We start from the raw sequence: 19,834 nt of genomic DNA, 5'->3' as shown, positions 1-19,834 counted from the left end.
TTCTCTCCCACCCTCCCCTCCCCCCTTCCCAAGACAGCATTATTGCAGCAGTTTTTTTTGTAGCAAAGAACTACAAACAAGGTGCCCAATCAATTGGGGAATGATTAAACAGATTGTAATGGAATATTGTTGCTATGTAAAAAAAAAAAATGGCAAAGGGCAAGTCTAAGGGAAACATGGAAAGACTTGTCGGAACTGATGTAGAATGAAGTAAGTAGGACCAGGAGAATGGTTTTTCACAATAACAACATTATAAAGAAGAATAACTTTGAAAAACTTAAGGAAAAACTTAATCAGTGCAATGACCAGACCTGACTCCTGAACAACAATGTTGTTCTGCTTCCCATTTTTGGTAAAAAGATGATTGACTGCTGGTACAGAAGGAGATCTCAATTTTCAGATAAACTGTACTTGTACACAAAGGAGGTTTGTTTTTTTAAAAAAATAATATTTTATTTTTCCCCAGTTAAATGTAAAGATTTTTTTTTCTTTTTGGAGGGCAATTGGGGTTAATGATTTGCCCAAGGTCACATGGCTAGTTTTTGTGTTAAATGTCTGAGGTCAAACTTGAACTAAGGTCTTCCTGACTCCAGGGCCAGTGCTCTATTCATTTTGCCACCTAGCTGCCCTGTAAAGACAATTTTTAACATTCATTAAAAATTTTTTTTTCTGAGTTCCAAATTTTCTCTCTTCGAAAGGGAGTTTTCTTTTTTAAAAAAATTTTAAAGCAATTGGGGTTAAGTAACTTGCTCAAGGTTACACAGCCAGTTATTTTGTGTGGGTGCCAAGTATCTGAGGCCGGAACTGATCCCAGATCTCCAGATGCTGGGGCCTGCACTCTTACTCACTGTGCCACCTGGCCGCCCCAAGGGAATTTTCTTATGGAGACAAAAAGGCCTGATTATGGAGAACAGGGCATTTCTAGAAAAGTAAGAAAGAAAAGTGTCAGTGAAACATTTAAAAATACATAGAAGAGAAAAGGAAGTTCAGAAAGAGACATAAGCAAGAAGGACAAAGTAGATACTCTTGGGTCAAATTCAATATATACTTTTAAAAAATAAATAATCTATATTTAATAAGGATTCATGGCTTCATAGATAATTCTTTCTCTTCTTTGTATATGGAAATATTTGTGTTTGTGGATGTTTACAAAGTTCAGAAAATAATAATAAAAAAAGAAAATTAGGAGGGAAACAAAAAAAAGTCAGTGATGTTGATATTTGTAACATCCTGAAATACTTTCCTTCTGTATCTCAACCTTCCCTGCCCCTGTCCCCCACAGAGAAAGAAGTTGTGTAACTGTTTATTCTATCTGCCTTTCCATTAAGTTTTCAGTAGTAGGCATGGTTTGACTTTCCTTCTGTCTAAATGGCTTCTACTGTAGGGGAATGGAGTTCACAGACTACCTATGACTCATTCAGAAACCAGTCATTTATGGCTGTTGTGTTTTCAAGGTTTTCTGACTGCTCTACCTAGCTGCCTCTTTGACTGCATTTCTTTGTATCCTCTGAGCAGGAGGGCATTCGTGGTGTGTGGTGAAAAATTCAAGGCTTCTTGACATCCTTGTCATTGTTTAGATCACCCCCCCCCCCCCAGCGCCGGAATTCAGAGTTGCTTTAGCATAGCCTTTCCTGCTATCATTGGAGGCAACATATTGTTGTCAGTCATTTTCAGTTGTTTATAACTCTTTGTGACCCAATTTTGGGGTTTTCTTGGCAGAGATACTGGAGTGGTTTGCCATTGCCTTCTCCAGCTCATTTTGCAGATGAGGAGACTGAGGCAGACAGGGTAAAGTGACTTGCCCAAGGTCACAGAACTAGTAAGTTCCTGAGGTTGGATTTGAACTCAGTAAGATGAGTCTGACTCCAAGTCTGATACTCTATCCACTGCACCATCTAGCTGCCCTAGAGGCAAACATGGTGCAGTTCAGAGTGCTGGATTTTGGAGTTAAATGATCTGAGTTCACCTAGGATCTGGGGCCAAATCACTTCATCTCCCCAGGTCTCAGTTTGCTTTTCCATAAAATGGGGGGTGGGATTAGATGGCCTCTGTGGTCCTTTCCAGCTCTGGGTCTATGGTCCTGGACCAATCACAAATCTAAAAGTAAAAACAATAACAGCACCAGCTACAGCAACAACACAGCTTCAAGTTAATTGGGCTTAGTGCAGCAAAGGTGACTTTCCTAAAGGTAAAAGGATTCATTAGTCTAAAAGCTGTGTGCAGGGTCAGTAAGTATAGAGACATCAAAGAAATGCAGATTCCACTTTGGGAAAGGGATTCCTAAGGATCACACACTGCTGAATGCTTCTGTCTAGTCCCTAGACATTTTTTAATCCATGATTCCCTAAACCACTGAAATAGCTGGTAGCTCTCATTCACTCCTGTCCCCATTTAGGTCAGACTGCACCTCAGGCAGTTTCCTCCCTATCTGACAGAAGCTCTCCACTCTGGTCCAGATTTCTCTGGCACTTTCTCACCTTGCTCAGCGAACTCTCACTTTGCCCCAGGATTCCTCTCTTTTGGGTTCCAAGGCTGGTTTCCTCCTTGCCTTTCATCTGCGGGCCAGCTTGGGTCTTGGTGAGCTTTAATATAGTAAGGAGGTTAGCTGCAGTTTTTCTCTGCCTCCCAGGCAAGTGGTTATTTATTTGTGAATCACCCATTCGGTTGGGAAATGGGGAGGTAGCAGTGCAAGGAGAATGCTATCTCATTGAACATGTGTCTACAGGCTTGTGCTCTTGACCCTATTCTGGACCTTTCTGCAATCTCTTTTTACAATTTATGTTGGAAGTTATATGTATATAAGCAGACCTCATGGTATAGTAGAAAGGGCAATGGACCTGGAGGCAAGAGACACCTCGGTTCAGATCTTGCCTTTTATAGTTGTGAAACCATAGGGAAGTTGCTGATGTTTGCTGAGACTCATCTTGAAAGAGTTTAGTAATGCATTGAATATCTTTGGGAGTACCCTTAATCTATTTAAAACACTTTGTAAAACTTAGTCCCTAGGTTACCCAATGGATAGAGCACTGGACCTAGGATCAGGAAATTATTGTTCAGTCGTTTCAACATGATCACATTTGGGGTTTTCTTGGGAAAGATACTGGAGTGGTTTGCCGTTTCCTTCTCCAGCTCGTTTTTACAGATGAGGAAACTGAGGCAAACAGGATACAGTGACTTGCCCAGGATCACACAACTAGTACATGTCAGAGACCATATTTGAACTCACAAAGGTAAAGTCTTCCTGACTCAAGGCACTGCACTGTATCCACTGCATTAACCAACTGCATGACCCGAGTTCAAATTCAGCCTTAGACACTATGTGACTTTTGAATCACTTAATCTCTGTTTGCTTCAGTTTCTTCATCTGTAAAATGGGGATAATAATACCCTTAGCTCCCAGAGTTGTGGCAGGGATCAAATGAGATAATTGCAAATCAATTAACACAGTGCCTGGCATAGAGCATGTGCTATATAATTGCTAGCTATTATTACTTACAGCACTATATTATTCCTGTTATTGAGCAGCTGTTATAATAATGTTTGCCAAGTAAGTTATTTTATTTTGCTAGGCATATAAAATGAAGAACTCGAACTAGACAATCTCGGATTGTAAAAAAAAAAAAGACAATCTTTTACAAATTGAAATTCTATGGTCATAAATATGTTTTTAGAAATTTAGGTTTTCATGTATTGTGATTTTTTTTTAATTAGAGTACTTTTTTGCAGGTGTTTGCCATGTATAAAGCCTAGAAGCCACAGTATGTAAGAGACTGACATATTCTTAGAGCCTTGTGGTCCAATTTTGCTGGCTCCAACACCTCCATTTCGTATCTGTTGCAACACTGGAAGGGTCCAGGCAGGCACCTCTGGAGGAATTCCATTGAATTGTTCTTTTTTATATTGGGGCAAAAGTGTCTTCCCTTTAACTGAAAAGTACTGTGGACAGAGAGCAGGTAGCCTTGGAGTAGGCAGTTAGGTAGTACAGTGGTTAGAGCATTAGAGGTGAGTTCACATCCACCCTCAGACATTTACTGTGACCCTGGGCTAATTGTTTAACTATGGTCTGCCTTACTTTCCTCAAACTATAAAATGCAGATAATTATAGCATCTCCCAGGGTGCTGTGAAGGCCAAATGAGATCATATTTGTTAAGAGTATTCACAGTGCCCAGCAAGTAGTAGAGGCCAATTTCCTTCCCTCCCCCTGAAACTGGGAGTCAGGGAGACTTGGGTGTATAACATAGCAGATAGCACAGTGCCTAGTACATAGCAGGTTTTCACAGATATTTGATTTGAATAAGTGATCAAACTTTAATTACACACAAGTTTTACCACTGTATTCTTTCATCTATTAATAAAGCATAATGTATGTCCTCAGTGACTACCATAATATTTTACACATAGTAGAGATGTATTATGTTTTGGAGAAGAGCTGAGTTCAAATCTTGGCTCATTTAATAATCTCTGTGTTTGAGTCATTCAGCCTTATGGGACTGCCTTAGTTCCTTCATATATAGAATGAGTGCCTGGCACATAGTAAGTAAATGCTTAATACATTTTTATTACCTGAACTGTTGACTGACTGATGAGGGGGGTATTGGACTAGATGACCTCAAAGGTCTCTTCACGCTCTAAATTTATGATCTTATAAATTTTTTAAAAAAAGAAAATTTTCAGCAAGATCAAATGGGTTATACATTTTTTGTTGTTGTTCAGTCATTTCAGATTCTCTGTGACCCCATTTGGAGTGTTTTTTGGGCAAAGATACTGGAGTGGTTTGCCATTTCCTTCTCCTCATTTTATAGATGAGGAAACTGAGGCAAAGTTAAGTGACTTGCCCAGGGTCACGCAGCTACTAGTGTCTGAGGCTGGATTTGAACTCACAAAGATGAGTTTTTCTGACTCCAGGCCTGGTGCTCTATCCACTGTACCATCTAACTTCCCCTTGGTGATGCATTTGGATATAGCCTAATGGACATTTCTGATAGTGTTTCTTAATGGGCAGGAGACAAAAGGATGAGAAACTCTTCCTGAGATGCCAGGAATTCTTTCTAGGGCACAACTGCAAAGAGACATTGATGCAGACTGAGAAATGTCTGATACTTCTTTACTTTTTTTCCCTTTATGATGTTTTACCTCTTTACCAGCTTGCTTGGTCCTTTTGACCAATTTACTTTTTTCAGTTGTTGGATAGGATGAGGCACACAATTTCATAGCTAGCAACAGGAAATACTCTTACCCAGTGATGCTAAAGACCTCTGTCTCTTCTTCATGTTGTGCATGTATAAATAATGTCTCTTGGGGATGTGAACACCATAACAGCACTAATCTTTAACACAGTAGGCTATAAATAATGTTTGACCAGACTGAATAGCCTGGTGTAATTGGGTGGTGTGTAAGGGGGAGCCTTAGTCTTGAATGAGTTCCTGGAAGCCACTTGCTTTTTTATTAATGGCATCATTCCATGCTGCCCTTGTGCATCTCCCAAACGAAGTTTCTGTGCCAAACATTGTAAAGGGACCTCAATGAAATAATATGTAAATATCAGTTCAACTAAAAGAAAACATTTTAAATGAGAGAAATCTAAATCATCTCCATGCCTATTCTCATGTCCTAAAACTGTAAATCTAAATGGGAAGAAGGAAAAGATGCAGTACCCCTCAACTAGCTGAATCATAGTTTTATTGTTTTTTTTTTAATAAGATTTTTTTTAACTTTTTTGGAGGGCAGTTGGGGTTAAGTGACTTGCCCAAAGTCACACAGCTAGTAAGTGTCTGAGGCCGGATTTGAACTCAGGTCCTCCTGACTTCAGGGCTGGTGCTCTATTCACTGTGCCACCTAGCTGCCCCCATAGTTTTATTGTTGAAAGGAACCTTAGAGGTTGTCCAGAGTCAAGACTTGTGAGTCTAAACTCTAGACCAAAATCCTATTTTATGAGTAAGAAAAGTCTGAAAACTATGACCCAGAGAGGGTATGTGTTCTGCCCAGATCGTACATCTAGTAAGTAGCAAATCCCTGTGTGACCTTGGACGTGTCCTCTTGCTTTCTTGACTTCTCTGGGCCTCATCTGTAAAATGACGGGATTACACTAGATGAACTCCTTTGTCTCTTCTATTCTAAATCTAAGGCCCTATGAGCCCATATCTCCTATTAATTCTTCTGATGATAAAATGCTCTTTCCTTTAGAGTCTCTAGGAATCATTAGAATTCCAGAGTTAAAAGGGATCTTTTCAGGTCATCTCTTTTAATGTTTACCTGACAATTTCCTTTTATCAAAACCCTCCAGTTACAGGGAATTCAGCTCCTGAACCTAACAGATGGGGGATGCTATCATTAGGAGGATAGTAATAGTAGTCTATGTATCTATAGCTCCCTGAGGTTTACAAAGGACTTTCCTTACAATAACCCTCAGAGGTGGGTAATGTCAAATCAACAAGCATTTATTGATCACATACTATATGCCAGGTACTTTGCTAAGTACTAAGGATACAATAAAAGACAAAGCCATTGTCTCTGCTTTCATGGAGCTCACAGACTAATGGGACAAAGTAAATACAAGAGATAGAGAGGAGGTTGTTATTCAATTGTGTCCCACCCTTTGTGACCCCATTTGGGGTCTTCTTGGCAAAGGTACTGGGAGTGCTTTGCCATTCCCTTCTCTAGTTCATTTTACAGATGAGGAAACTGAGGCAAACAGAGTTAAATGACTTGCCCCCAGTGTCTGAGATCAAATTCGAACTCGTCTTCCTGACTCAAAGCCCAGTGCTCTATCCACTGTGCCACCTAGCTGCCTCATATACAGGATAAACTGAATATAATCTCAGAGGGAAGGCACTAAGATTAAGCAATCTGTAGGAAGGTTTTCTTTCTTTTTTTTTTTTTAAAGCAATCGGGGTTAAGTAACTTGCTCAAGGTTACGTGGCCAGGTGTTTCTGGGTGGTTGCTAAGTGTCTGAGCCTGGATTTGATCCCCAGATCATCCTGACACTGGAGCCGGTGCTCTTACTTGCTGTGCTACCTGGCCGCCCCGGAAGGTTTTCTTATAGATAGTGGGATTTTAGCTGAGTCTTGAAGGAAACTGGGAGACAGAGAAGAGGAGGAAGAGAATGCTAGGCATGAGTCAAGCTGGAGGAAATGCATAGAGTTTGGTAGATGGAGTGTCATGTGTGAGCAAGGAGGGCAGTGTCATTGGATCACAGATTACATGGAGGAGAGTAGGAAGACTTGAATGGCTGGACTTTGAAAGCCAAATATATTGAAGAAATGCATTTGACCCTGGAGGTGATCGAATTGGAGAGTGACATGATCCGAGCACCCTTTTAGGAAGATCGCTTTGATAACTGAGATGGACAGTAAGAGGGGGACACTTGAGATATGGCAGTTAAGTAGCAGGCTATTGTAATAATCCTGGTGTAAGATGATGTGGGCCTTTAGCCAGGGCAGTGGCCCTATCTGAAGAGAGAAGAAGGTGTATATATGGGACGTTGTGAAGGTAGAATCAACAGGATTTGGTAACAGATTGGGTATGGGGAGGGGGCAGGGTGAGAGAGAGTGAGAAGTCGAGGATGAAGTTGTTACCCTGGGCGACTGGGGGGATGCTGGTACTTTTGAAAATCAGGAAAGTTTAGAAGAGGGGAAGGTTTTGGGGAAGATACACTAAGTTAGGTTTTGGACATGTTGAATTTAAGATGTCTTCAGGACCTCTAGGGCAGCTAGGTGGCACAGTGGATAGAGTACCTGGCCTAGTATAAACAATACTCATCTTCCTGAATTTACATTTGGCCTCAGACACCTACTAACTGTGTGACCTTGGGCAAATCACTTAACACTCTTCAGATTCCTCATCTATAAAATGAGCTGGAGAACGAAATGGCAAACCACTCTAGTATCTTTGCCAAGAAAGACCCAAATGGGGTCACAAAGAATCCTACATAACTGAAACTACTGAATAATAACAACAGGACATATAGGTTGAGCAACTCATTAGGCAGTTGAAGATATGAGTGAGACTGGAGGTCAGAAGAGAAGTTAGGACTTTGTAAGTAGATTTAAGAATATTATCTCCATGCTTATAAATGAGGAAACTGAGGCTCAGACATGCTTAGTGACTTGCCCAGTGCTTTGTGTTAAGTACACATTAGGGCCAGGGTTCAAATTCAGGACTTCTGATTCCAAGTCTAGTATGCCATGATTTTTGTTCCTTTGATATTACATATTTTTTCTCTCTCCTCCCAGTGCCTTATATCCTGTAATCTGTTTGAATTGTATGTAAAATAATCTCCTTCCTTGTCACAAGAACATTAAACCTCTTATATTCATGGATTTAAAGTTCCAAAGTGTTTATTTAAAAAAAAAATCTGTGATAGTTATTTTCAAGAAATTCTACATGCCTCTAAGAAGCCTTTCTATGTATAGTCTAAAATTCATAGCACAGTAAAATCCAACTGTAAGACAATCTACTTCTCCATATTCCCATCTAAAATTCATTCTTGTGGTTCTGTGCATAAATTTTTCTGGCTGGTTTCCCATAACTCACAGAACCGACTGTACAATCACTGATTGAATTATAGACCTCATTATTTAGTGGAGGTCAAAGGATTAGTTGTGAATAATGGAACATAGGACGTTATTCAGAAATTCCAGTAAAAGTGCTTTTTGGCTTTTTTTTTTCTTTTGTTTCCATCTTCAACATTCATGGTGCAAAGCAGGATAAACTATATAGCAAATAACTAGTGTTTCTAGAAGTAATTTGCCCTAATTAGGAATTTAGAATTTCTGAATTTGTCTTAGTTAACCTAGCAATTGAAGAAATGATATCCTGAAAAAAATGTGGAAATTTGTAGAATTACTTGGGCACACAAATGAAGACTGCCTGTTATCATTTAAAGTTGTCTTACTATAAGACTGAGATGAGGAGAGGCAGTGAGACCACATCCCCAAATCAGCCTTCCTGAATTGGGCTGTCTTGTCACTGAGATTCCCCTAAAATCTACTATTCACACTCCATTGTGGGAAGAGAAGGCAGGTAGGGCCTGGTCTTACCCTCCCGTCAGGTGAAATGAGATATCCTCCAAAGTGATTGACCACCACTCACCCTTCTTCCTGAGACTACTGGTCAATGTCTAGGTTGAGCAGGGAGGTATCCTCTCTAAAGACCATGGGCGCCCTGGCCTCAAGTGCACCACCTTTCCAAAATTTCTATTCTTCAATGATTACATTTCTTTCCCCATACTGTCCATCCAATCATTCAGTCAACACTTAGCATGAGCCAGGGACCATATGAGGTGGCAAGTGTACAAAGCAAAAAATGGCACAATCCCTGCTCTCACGGAGCTTATATTTCACTGAGGGCGACATTGTATACTCTGGGGGCATAGTGGATAGAGTGCCATACTTGGAGTCTGGAAGACCTGAGTTCAAATACTACCTCATTCACTTCCTTAGCTACATGAATTAAACAAATCCTTTACCTCTGTTGGCACCAGTGGCCTCATATATAAAATCAAGATAATAGCACCTTCTTGTTGTTGTGAGGATTAAATGGGATAATATATATAAAGGCTTAGCAAAAAACCATATGAATGTAGTTATTCTTCTAATCATTAAAGAACTATATTTAGAATAAATACAAAATAAATACGGGGAGAGAGGGGTAGTAACCGTTGTGGAGATCAGCTTCAGAAGGCAGGACTTGAGCTGAGTCTGAAGGGAAATGAGGAATTCCATGAAGCAGAAGTGAGAAAGGCGAGCATTCTGGCTTGGCAGATTTGTCCATATGCAATAAGCTCATTCAAGGGTATGATAAATCTCTTACAGTGAGAGAAAAATTTCTGTGAAGGCTACCATTATTCTCTTAGTGGCCCAGCTACCTTTGACTGTTCTGCTCCTTTGTTTGCCATATCTAATAAGTTACCAAGTTCTGATGATTTTTCATTCGTAATGATACCTTTTGCATTTTTCACTCTTCTCCTTGCTACCACCCTAACTTGAGTCCTTATTTGTGTTTGACTTGTTGCAGTTGCTTCCTAAATAGATTACCTGCCTTTTCTCCTTCCATTTCCCATCAGTCCTAGAAAGTATTGCCTGATAACTATTGATGATGATGATAGCTAGTGTTTATATAGTACTTTATAAATATTAACTCTTTTTATCCGCACAACTATACAGGCAATTATTATCTCTATTTTGGAGGTAATATGGCATATTATAATATAATTATACATTATTATATATAATTGTAATATAATGTGGAGTCACACAAAGGTTAAGTGACTTGTCCAGTATCACACAGCTAGTAAGTGACTGAGACTGAATTTGAACTCAGGTCTTCCTGATTTCAGATCCAGCACTCTATCCACTATACCACCTAAAACATTCTTCTCATAAAACTGGTTATTCATTCAGCCACCATTTAATTAAGCATTGTCTGTGCACAAAGCATGTTACTAGGTAGTGGGGAGATATAAAATTTAGAGGAGAAACTGTCCCTGCCCCTATAGCCTTATAGAGGATACAACCTAAGAACAGGTTGTCTTCATATATAACAGTACATTTTTAGGAGACTAGAGTAGTGTAAAACAAGTGATATTTCAGAAATATTAAGCAAAAACAATTCACTCTGGTTTGCTGCAGGGTTTCCAGTGGAGGAATGGATAGCTAAATTCTGGCTTTTTTTTTATATGTAGGTGGTGCCTTCTACCAAAGAGCCAAATAGACGTAATCAATGTGAATATGATGCATCAGGAAGTGCCAGTGATGAAGGACCAGCGCTTTGGGTAGCTACTGAAAGTTGGCATGCGGATGTGAGTTATGATGCCCCCTCTCCATGTGCCTCTAGTCTTGAGAACATGACAACAGTACAAAATGGCTTTGGGAATAGCCCTGCTGCAGCCGGTGTAGTTATGGAACCAAATGAGACCAAAAGGATCATCAGTTCTTCCTGTCAGAATGGGGTGTGCAAGAGCAGTAACAACAGTGATTCAGAAGCCCAGGAAGACAAACTCAGCCCTTCCAAACTCATGCGTCTTTTCTCTGCCACCAGGAAGAGGAGTAGCTGCAATGCAGAAAGACCCCGCTCTATGATTCTGATGGGCAATTCCTCCACCTGGAATGCTCTGTCTTCTTTTAGGAAAATGGGATCATTTAAAAAACTGAAGTCCTCAGTTCTTCAAGGAATTCAGGGTCGGGAGGATCCAAATGTCTTAAATGAAGATGCTTCTGAAAATGACTTGGGAAAACCCATTCCCAATGGTTCTGTGACAGGAGTCCAAACTAATAGGTATTCTTATGCAGGGCAATTTAATGATTTCCACAAGGCAGTGGATGGGGGGGTATCAGATTGCTCTGACCCAGAAGAAAATGATGATACCTTCCTGAGGAATACTCACAGGTCAAGGAGCATCAGGAGAGCCTATGGTGTTGGCCGCATTAACTTACTGGATGCTGATAAGCATCCTGGCCCACAACACTGTGCCAGGCCTCTGTCACCCATCATGCAGGAGCCCCAAATCTGTGAAATTCTAGTGAAAAACTCTGAAAATAATCATATTATCTACAGAAGAAGTAAGAGTACTGATAACTTGAACTTCCTAAGGAAAAGTTCTTTCAAGCGGAAGTCCACCTCAAACCTTGCTGACCTCAAAGTGACAAATGAGAAACATGAAATTCAAAGGACGCTAAGTTCTCCCTCTGACTCTGATAAAACCAGTGGCTTAGAGAGGAGGTCGAAACGCTGGAAGAGTCCAATAAGAGCCAAGGATTTTGATCGAGTTTTGAAACTTGTAAGTAACGTTGCCGATGCTGCTTGGAAGAGAGAGAGTCCTAAGAGTGGGGTGCCATCCCCGAGTGAGCCACACCAAAGAATACAGCTCAACAGCCAACTACATGAAGATTATTCCCGCCGTGTTTCTACCAATACGGAACAGGACCGAAAGAGGTGCACATCGCCAGTATGCGATGTAGAGTCTTCCTTCCCAACAATTCCTAGCCTCAGTCCAACCATTTCTCAGGGCACTGATACAGGTATTGAAACAAAGGTGTTTCCTCTCAACCCCAAGCCCCCCCAGACATCAGGATGTGTCCGTCAGTCTGCTGACAGTTCCTCATCAAGCCCCACTGCCCTGAAAGCATTTATCAAAGACTCTGATAAACCAAAAAATACCAGCCAGTTTACATGTGAATTGGAGCACCCCAACACGCCTCCTCGGCCCACTGCCCCCAAACCTCAAAGCCCTGTTTCAGAAAATGCCAAGTACAATATTAATTTCCGTTGTCCAAACACTCATAGCACATTGTCTCTGAGCTCAATGGAAAGTGAAGAAAGAGCAGAGGTGCCTGCCCTTAAGGGGAGAAGTCCAGTGTCCTTCCAGGAGTCAGTGAAAACAGTGTATTATGATGATGGTAATGAAGACAGTGGCATCAGCAGCCACTCACAGCTGAGCCTCAATTTAGCTGCTGGTCCAGAGGAGAGGAAGGAAGAGGTAAGAGAAAAGCAGAGTTGGTTTTGGAAAATGTCACTTGGCTATTTTGTTGGTGGTGGTTTTACTCATTGCCAGCTTAGCTAACGGCGCAGCTTCCAATTTATATGAAAGAGGATTCTCTGAAACCAGTGACTGTGCTGATTTGCATCCCCAGGAAGGTTTATTGTGGTAACAGATATTAGTAGAAATGGCACTTACTAACTTATTTTCAAATATCAAGCTGTTTAGGAGCATATAAGAGAAGTAATCCTTTATCTCTGGTAAAATTGCTCACTGAGGAATGAAATAACTTATAGTAGCATTTACCACACTCTTTAAAAAGGCCTCCATTCCATATGTTCTTTTTTTCCTTTTAAATTTATTTCTAGTTTACAACATTCAGTTCTGCAAGTTTTTTGAGTTCCAAATTTTATCCCCCTCCATCTCCTCCCCTCTCCCCCCCAAGATGACATGTAATGTGATATAGGTTTTACATATACCTTCACATTAAACATTTTCACAATCGTTACCATACTCTCTTTAAAAATTTTATTGGTCTTTTGTTTTTTATATTACTTTTATTTCTCAATATGGTCTTCCCTTTCTCATTATGAGAGCCATCCCCTTATGACAAAATAGAAAAAAAAAGTGGAAAAAAATCAACTCAGCAATACTAATGAATATATTAATGAAGTCTGCTTGTGTAAGTTGTATTCCACCTTCCAAGTCTCCCACTTGTGCAAAGAAAGGTCAGATTTACATTCTCCTAACTCTTCTTTAGGGCTAAGCTTGGTCATTATAATTATACAGTGTTCCAATTTTGGTTTTTGTTGTTCTTTCCATCCACATTGTTGTAGTCATTGTGGGTTTTTTCCCCTGGTTCTTCTTTCATTTAAGTAATCCCATGCCTCCCTGTATTCTTCAGATTTACCATTTACCATGGCATAGGAATATTCTGTTACATTCATGTAACTCAGCACACTTAGCCATTCCCCAATCAGTGGTCATCTATTTTGTTTTTACTACTATGGAGTGTTTCTATAAATATTTTGGAATATATTGGACTATTCTTTATATCTTTGACCTTCTTGTGGAATGTGCCTCACCATATCACCCTTTCAGTCAAAGGATACAGAAACTTCAGTCACTTTCTTAACATAATTCCACCTTGCTTTCCAGAATGGTTGGACCAATTCTTAGACCCACCAATAGCATTTTAGTCAACTCAACAACATTTATTAAGCTTATGCTGTGTGCCAGGTATTATGTTAAGTGCTAGATTAGCGTGCCTTTTTTCCCCACATCTCCTCTAAAAGGGGCCATTCCTAGGGTAGCTAGGTGGTGCAGTGAATAGAGCACCCGCCCTGGAATCAGGAAGACCTGAGTTTAAATCTGGCCTCAGACACTTAACATAAAAACTATCTGTGTGACCTTGGGTAAGTCACTTAACCCCAATTGTCCCTCCAAAAAGCAAAAAAAATAAAAGGGGGGGGGGACCATCCTCTGTCGTTTTTGCTAATTTTCTGGGTGTGAGGTGAAACCTCAGAATTGTTTTAATTTGCATTTTTCTTGTTATTTGTGATTTAGAGCAATCTTTTGTGTGGCTATTAATAGTTTACAATTCTTCTGAGAACTGTTCACAATTGTTGACACTAGGAAATGATTCTTAGTATCATCTATTTTCTTTACTTACCTATATATCTTTTCTATCTGATGCTTATAGGAGATATTTGATGCAAAGATTTTTCCCAGTTGACCCTGCCATGGATTCACACATTTCATTTCCTCATCTTTTTTATTCTTCTCTTTAGACTTATCTGATGGTAGGATTTTGAGCTGGAAAGTGTTTTAATTCTTTTTCCCCTAATAAATTAATGACATATATTGCATACAATTAAATACCTCTCAGTCACTGGCTGAGGTTTTAGGAGAAACTTTTATAGTAATTTTGCTTATTTTGTGGTTAATATAGAGATCACATGTATTGTTTCAAACAATATCTGTCAGTTCTACAAAATAGATGTTCTTTCCAAATTCATGTTAGCCTCACAATTCAGCACATTCTGTCAGCATTTCTATCACTCTGCCAAATTGTATAATTTTCTCATTGAAATATGCTCAGTAATACTTCCTTATGTAGCCAAGAAACACAAAAGTGCTACCATGCGTGTATATTGTATATTGTTTTTCATCTGTCGCTTTAGGATACTAAGACAGGCATAAATTGGTTCCTATCTTGGAAAAGACTGCCTAGAAAAATGTTTTCCTTTCCATTGAACCCTAGAGATTGCTCCATTTTGTCTCATCTCTAAGGGCTGTGTGTGTAAATAGGGAGACCATTCTAATCAAGGGCAGATTCAAAGTCATCCCCAGGGAGTCTCTAGGAGAGGCCAGAGAGATTGTGGGACCAAGCTGAGAGGGCTTGCTTCAGACTGCAGTCCCAGGAGAACATTAAGATTAATTTGTGCTTGCCACAAAAATGAGTTGGCTTGTCAGACATCCTCCATACTGAGGATGGCTCAAGACTTGCTGAGGTCTCCTGTGGGTTTCTTTTGAGGAGTGGCCCAAAATTTACCCTGTTTATACCAAAAAAGCCTTCTCAGGGTAGAAAACAAGTTTTGAACTTATGTCACAAAGCAACCAGTGAAAATTCTGATAATGCTAGACTCCAAAGTTTACAGGTCAATACTATTCCCTCCCTAACTTCTCCACATGTGAAATCTTCAAGCTAGCCTATGGGAGTAATGACTGTTTTTTCTGAACCAGAAATCAGGTCTAATAAAAGATGGTCTTTTTACACAATTTCATGAAAAGTACATTTCACTTTCTTGAAATTGGGAATATCCTGAAAAATCAGAGACATATTGTCCCAGACATAGATTCCTAGAGAAATATCCCATTATTCTCTTGCTGAGTTTACTCCTGAAATGGGAATTTAGTCTCTCTCAATCTAATCACCACATTTGCATATTTCTTCATGAGAGGCTATGAGGTGGATGGAAAGAAGACTGGAATTAGGAGATCTGAAGTGTAAGCCCAGTTCTGCCACTCATTCACTGTTCCAGTTCCCTTAAATCCTTTGGGGCTCAATTTCTTTGTCTATAAAATGAGACTAAATTGTCCCTGTCCAGCTCTAAATTCTACAGTTCTCTGTCTGGCTGAGAATACAGAGCTCTGTTACCGTGTATGCGAACTTGGGCAAGTCACATGTCTGGGCCTCAGTTTCCTTAGATGTAAACCAGGGGGATTGGACTAACAGATCTCCAAGGTACTTTGAGTTGTAAAATGATGATCTTTTAGTGTAATGGAAGTCAGTAGACAGATTCATGCTAGTCTCCTGCCACCTAGTGGCAAATTATGTTATTAGAATAATAATATGAATAATTTTTCACAGCTGCCTTCATTATACTGCAAATATAGGAACAGTGATTTTAAGTTTTAATCCTGACTTCCTTATTATTATTATTGGAGCAAGTCACATAATTTTTTTTCTGCTTAAGAGAATAAATTTGGAACCAGTCTGAGTTTAGATCTCAACCCTGGAAATTTAGGAAAAGTCTGTGACTTTGGAGAAGTCACATCATTTCTGTAGGCCTTAGTTTTCTTGTCTGTAAAGTGAGAGGGTTGGAGTAGATCATCTATAAGATACCTTCTAGCTTTAAATATATGAACCTGCTCCTAAATCTATGATTCACTGACAGAGTGAAATTAAACTTAAAGGTATTTTATATGGATTTAGTAGTTAACAATTCCTAAAGTCCTTGGCAAATCTGAAGTATTCTAGAAATGCTGGGAATGATTCATATTTCACTCTGTTCTTTGGCACAGGGCAAATGTTTAGTCTTTCAGCCAAAGATTTCAAGTTTGGTGACCTATATTCATCCAGATGCTCACTCCAAAGGGAGGTGCTGTGGAGTGTAGAAGCACTTAGAGCTAGGTTTCATTTTCGACTCAAACACTAAAAAAAAAAAGTGCAGTCTTGGTCAAGACAAACCCAGCCTCATTTTCCTCACCTGTAGCATGAGAGGAAAGGGTTGTTTTATTCTTTCTATTTATATTCCCCACTGTCTGGTACATTGTAGGCACTTGATAAATGCTAATTGATTGATGTGATGACCTCTAAGGTTATTTTTGCTTTTAACATCCTTTGACCTATTGGCCATGCTTAATGTTAACTCAGAGACCAATGATTCTCAATGCTTGTTTCCCATTGTGTATCATCAATCATCTCAGGGAGCACAACAAGATAATCAAAACAATTTGGATACATTTTAATATAAAAAAGCAGTTGAATTCTGCTACAAGGCAACTTCTTATTGAACCCATTCAACAAATATTTGTTGAACACTTACTATATGTATTCATTATTACCATGATGGTAGGGAAGACACAAAGTAATAAGCTGAAGACCCTACCCTTAAGGAGCTTACAGCCTAGAATATGGATGAAATATATGCACAGATAAGTATAATTCAATGCCAAATGTGGTAAATGCCTGAAGAGAAGCATGAATACAGAGTTCCTATTTTTTAGAGATGGTTTTTGATCCAGGGGCAAGAAAAACAAAATTTTCTTGGAGAAAATAACATTTTATCTGAGTCTTGAAAAATAAGCAAAATTTTGAGAGGTTGGCCATGTGGGAGAGTATCCAAGGCAATGGGATTATGGTGACCAAAGGCAAGAAGACAGAAAAGTATGGGGGTGTTTTTAGATAAGAGTTTATAGTCTAGTTTGACTGCAGTTTAGGATACTTGTGGGAGATAAGACGGGAAAAGTAAATAGGTATCAGATTGTAGAGGGCCTTAAATGCCAAGCTGTAGTTTAGACTTAATTTGGTAGGCAGTGGATAGCTATTGAAGGTTTTTGAGCAAGAGAATTACTCATGATCTTAGTTGTGCTACAGGAAGATCAATGAGGAAACATTGTGAAGGATAGGTTCAAGAAAGGAGATACTAGAAGCCAGAAGACCAGATTGAAGGCTCCTTCCATATTCAAGGCAGAGATCATTCAATTCAAGAAACATTTCTTAAGTATCTGCTCTGCACATAGAACGGTGGGAGGTTCTGTAGAGTCAAATAAGTTTAAATAAAGACATGGCTATTGCCCTCCTGGAACTTAAATAGGAATTGGAAGAATGTAATATTTACTAATAATTGTAATACAGAATATTACACAGAGTAATACATAAGTGCATTAGAGGTGTACAAAACAAAATGTTTTGTGAGATGCTGCGTAGGGAATTCATTAGTTCAAGCTGGGAAAACTTAAAATTCATTAGTATAGAATGTTTACTTAAATAGTTTAAATAACCATGATTTATCAGTGTGGGTAGACTCCCTTCACCAATACAGATCTCAGCTCTCCTCATGCATACACACTAGTTTTCTGGTTTTCTGAGTTGCTGTAGTTTAAAAAAAAAATTATCATTTGATGACCAACCCCTTTGTCTCTCCAAATTTAGCATGATTGCTCCTAAGATCCTTAGATCTGAGGATTCTCTTTCCAAACATTAGTAATTCCTTACCTTTGAGAGGAAATTTAGGGTGATGCCAAGGTATTTAGCTGTAAGTGAGGTCACCACTTCACAGCAAGAGAAAATGTGGTATTATTAGCTATTGTCTTTCTAATTTGATCAGTGCACAGTTTTGGCTTCTAAGAAGATGAGATTATAATCCTACTGTAATCTGCCCTGCTGAGACCAAAGCACATCTGGGGTACTGTCTTTAGTTTGGGGGCACGGCATTTAGAAAAGACATTAAAAATGGAGTGTGTCCTGAGGCTAACCATTGAAAACACTAAGTTATGCTATAGTCAGGTGGACAGTCAGTCAGCCAGCTGGCATTTATAAAGGAAGCCCCCTATGTGCCAGGTACCATGCAATATTATAATGCCTGGGTGACTTTGAGGAAGTCATACCCCTCTCTGGGCCTCAGTTTTCTTATCTGTAAAATTAGAGGGTTAGGTTAGATGATTTGCAAGGTCACTTCCAGCTCTAAGACTGTGGTGTTGTGATCCTAACTTTACGGTCTGTTTTTAATTGTTGGCAGAGGGAAACTACCTTCATAGATATGTGCTAAGATGTCGAGGGAGGCTCAGGTAGCACATGATGACTGTTGTCAAGAACTTAACAATTGTCGTGTGGAGAAAGATTCCACTTATTCTGTTTAGCCAGAAGCATTGAGTGGACATTGCAAAAAGGACAGATTTAGGCTTGATATAATGAACAACTTCCTGATAATTCGAGCTGTCCCAAAGTGGGATGAAGTGGCCCAGGAGAATGTGAGTTCCACATTACTGGAGATCTCCAAGTAAAGACCCCTTGACTGATATGGTGTAGAATAAATTTGAGTGGGTCAAAACAAATGGTTGCTGAGGTCCCTTCTGACTCTGAAGCTATAATTTAATCAGGCAACCAGTAGATATGTATTAAGTGCCTTCTGTGCACCAGGCACCATAGTAAACTCTAGGGATAAAAAGTGAAAACAGTCCTTACCTACAAAGAGTTTACAGCATAGTTGGGAAGAGCTACGCTCATATGTAGGCTATCCAAAATAGATACAAGGTGATTTAGAGGAGAAGGAATTAGCAGCTGAGGCCTTGAGGCCACAGGTTCCTCACCCCTGATTGAGCAATCCATAAAAACCTCATGTAGAAATGGCCTTATTTTTATGGCTTGAATTATCTGAATTAAAAACCTGATTGCTTTGAAACCTTAAACAGTTCTTGGAGAAAGTTTCATAGCTTTGGTTCAGAGTTAGCAAAACCAGAAGGAGCCAGAGTACCTCTACCAATTCTCAAAGATCTTTTCTCAGAAGGATTGCTCAGGTCTGTGTCACTATAGAATTCTTTTAGAAGTAGTAATTTTTTTAAAAGTATCCTTTTATTTCATGCCCTTTCTTTGGGAAACCAAAATTTCTTTTTTTTAATGGACTTAATCATCTATTCTCATGACTTCCTTTCAGAAATGTTAATGTTTTGCAACATTTCCTATAACGCAACCCAGGAGTAGGGTTTCATAAGACATAGGTCCCTTTTCATAGTATGCTTTACATATGATTGAAAATTAATGGAATGTGCACCCAGCTTTCTTCCAGCCTACATTTTGTTTTTATTATTATTATCAGATAAAGGTACAGTCACAAAGAAAAAGGTCTGTGGGAGCCTCAGTTCAGCATAGACTAGCCAAGTGCCCAACCCAAGCTGGAAAAGAATCATCATCTATATCCAAGAAAAAAATTTATTACCACTAAGTATTTAACATCTTCTACTTCAAAATTTTAAGTAATAATCTATTTGCTATGACAATGTTCAATAATTGGTCAAGAGAAGAGAGTTTCTTTTTCCAACGGAAAATTTAAAGGTATTTTTATTTTGGAGTT

The 19,834-nt window shown here is 39.3% G+C and overlaps 1 protein-coding gene across 1 annotated transcript in view; it reads left to right on the top strand.

Moving 5' to 3' along the window:
- The window catches only part of SPATA13 (spermatogenesis associated 13), a 156,217-nt gene that overhangs the window by 53,648 nt on the left and 82,735 nt on the right, over positions 1 to 19,834 (top strand). Inside the window, exon 2 of the mRNA XM_069080628.1 lies at positions 10,683 to 12,476. Within this exon, the coding sequence (XP_068936729.1) occupies positions 10,845 to 12,476 (1,632 nt within the window). The 5' untranslated portion in view covers positions 10,683 to 10,844. The remainder of the gene's footprint in view (positions 1 to 10,682; positions 12,477 to 19,834) is intronic.

This window comes from Petaurus breviceps, unplaced genomic scaffold (genome assembly GCF_028583685.1).
Source record: "Petaurus breviceps papuanus isolate PSGF00001 unplaced genomic scaffold, PetGlider_PUasm1.0 91133, whole genome shotgun sequence".
NCBI lineage: Eukaryota > Metazoa > Chordata > Mammalia > Diprotodontia > Petauridae > Petaurus > Petaurus breviceps.
Note: the sequence above shows the minus strand (reverse complement) of the source record. Positions and strands in the feature narration are given on the sequence as shown.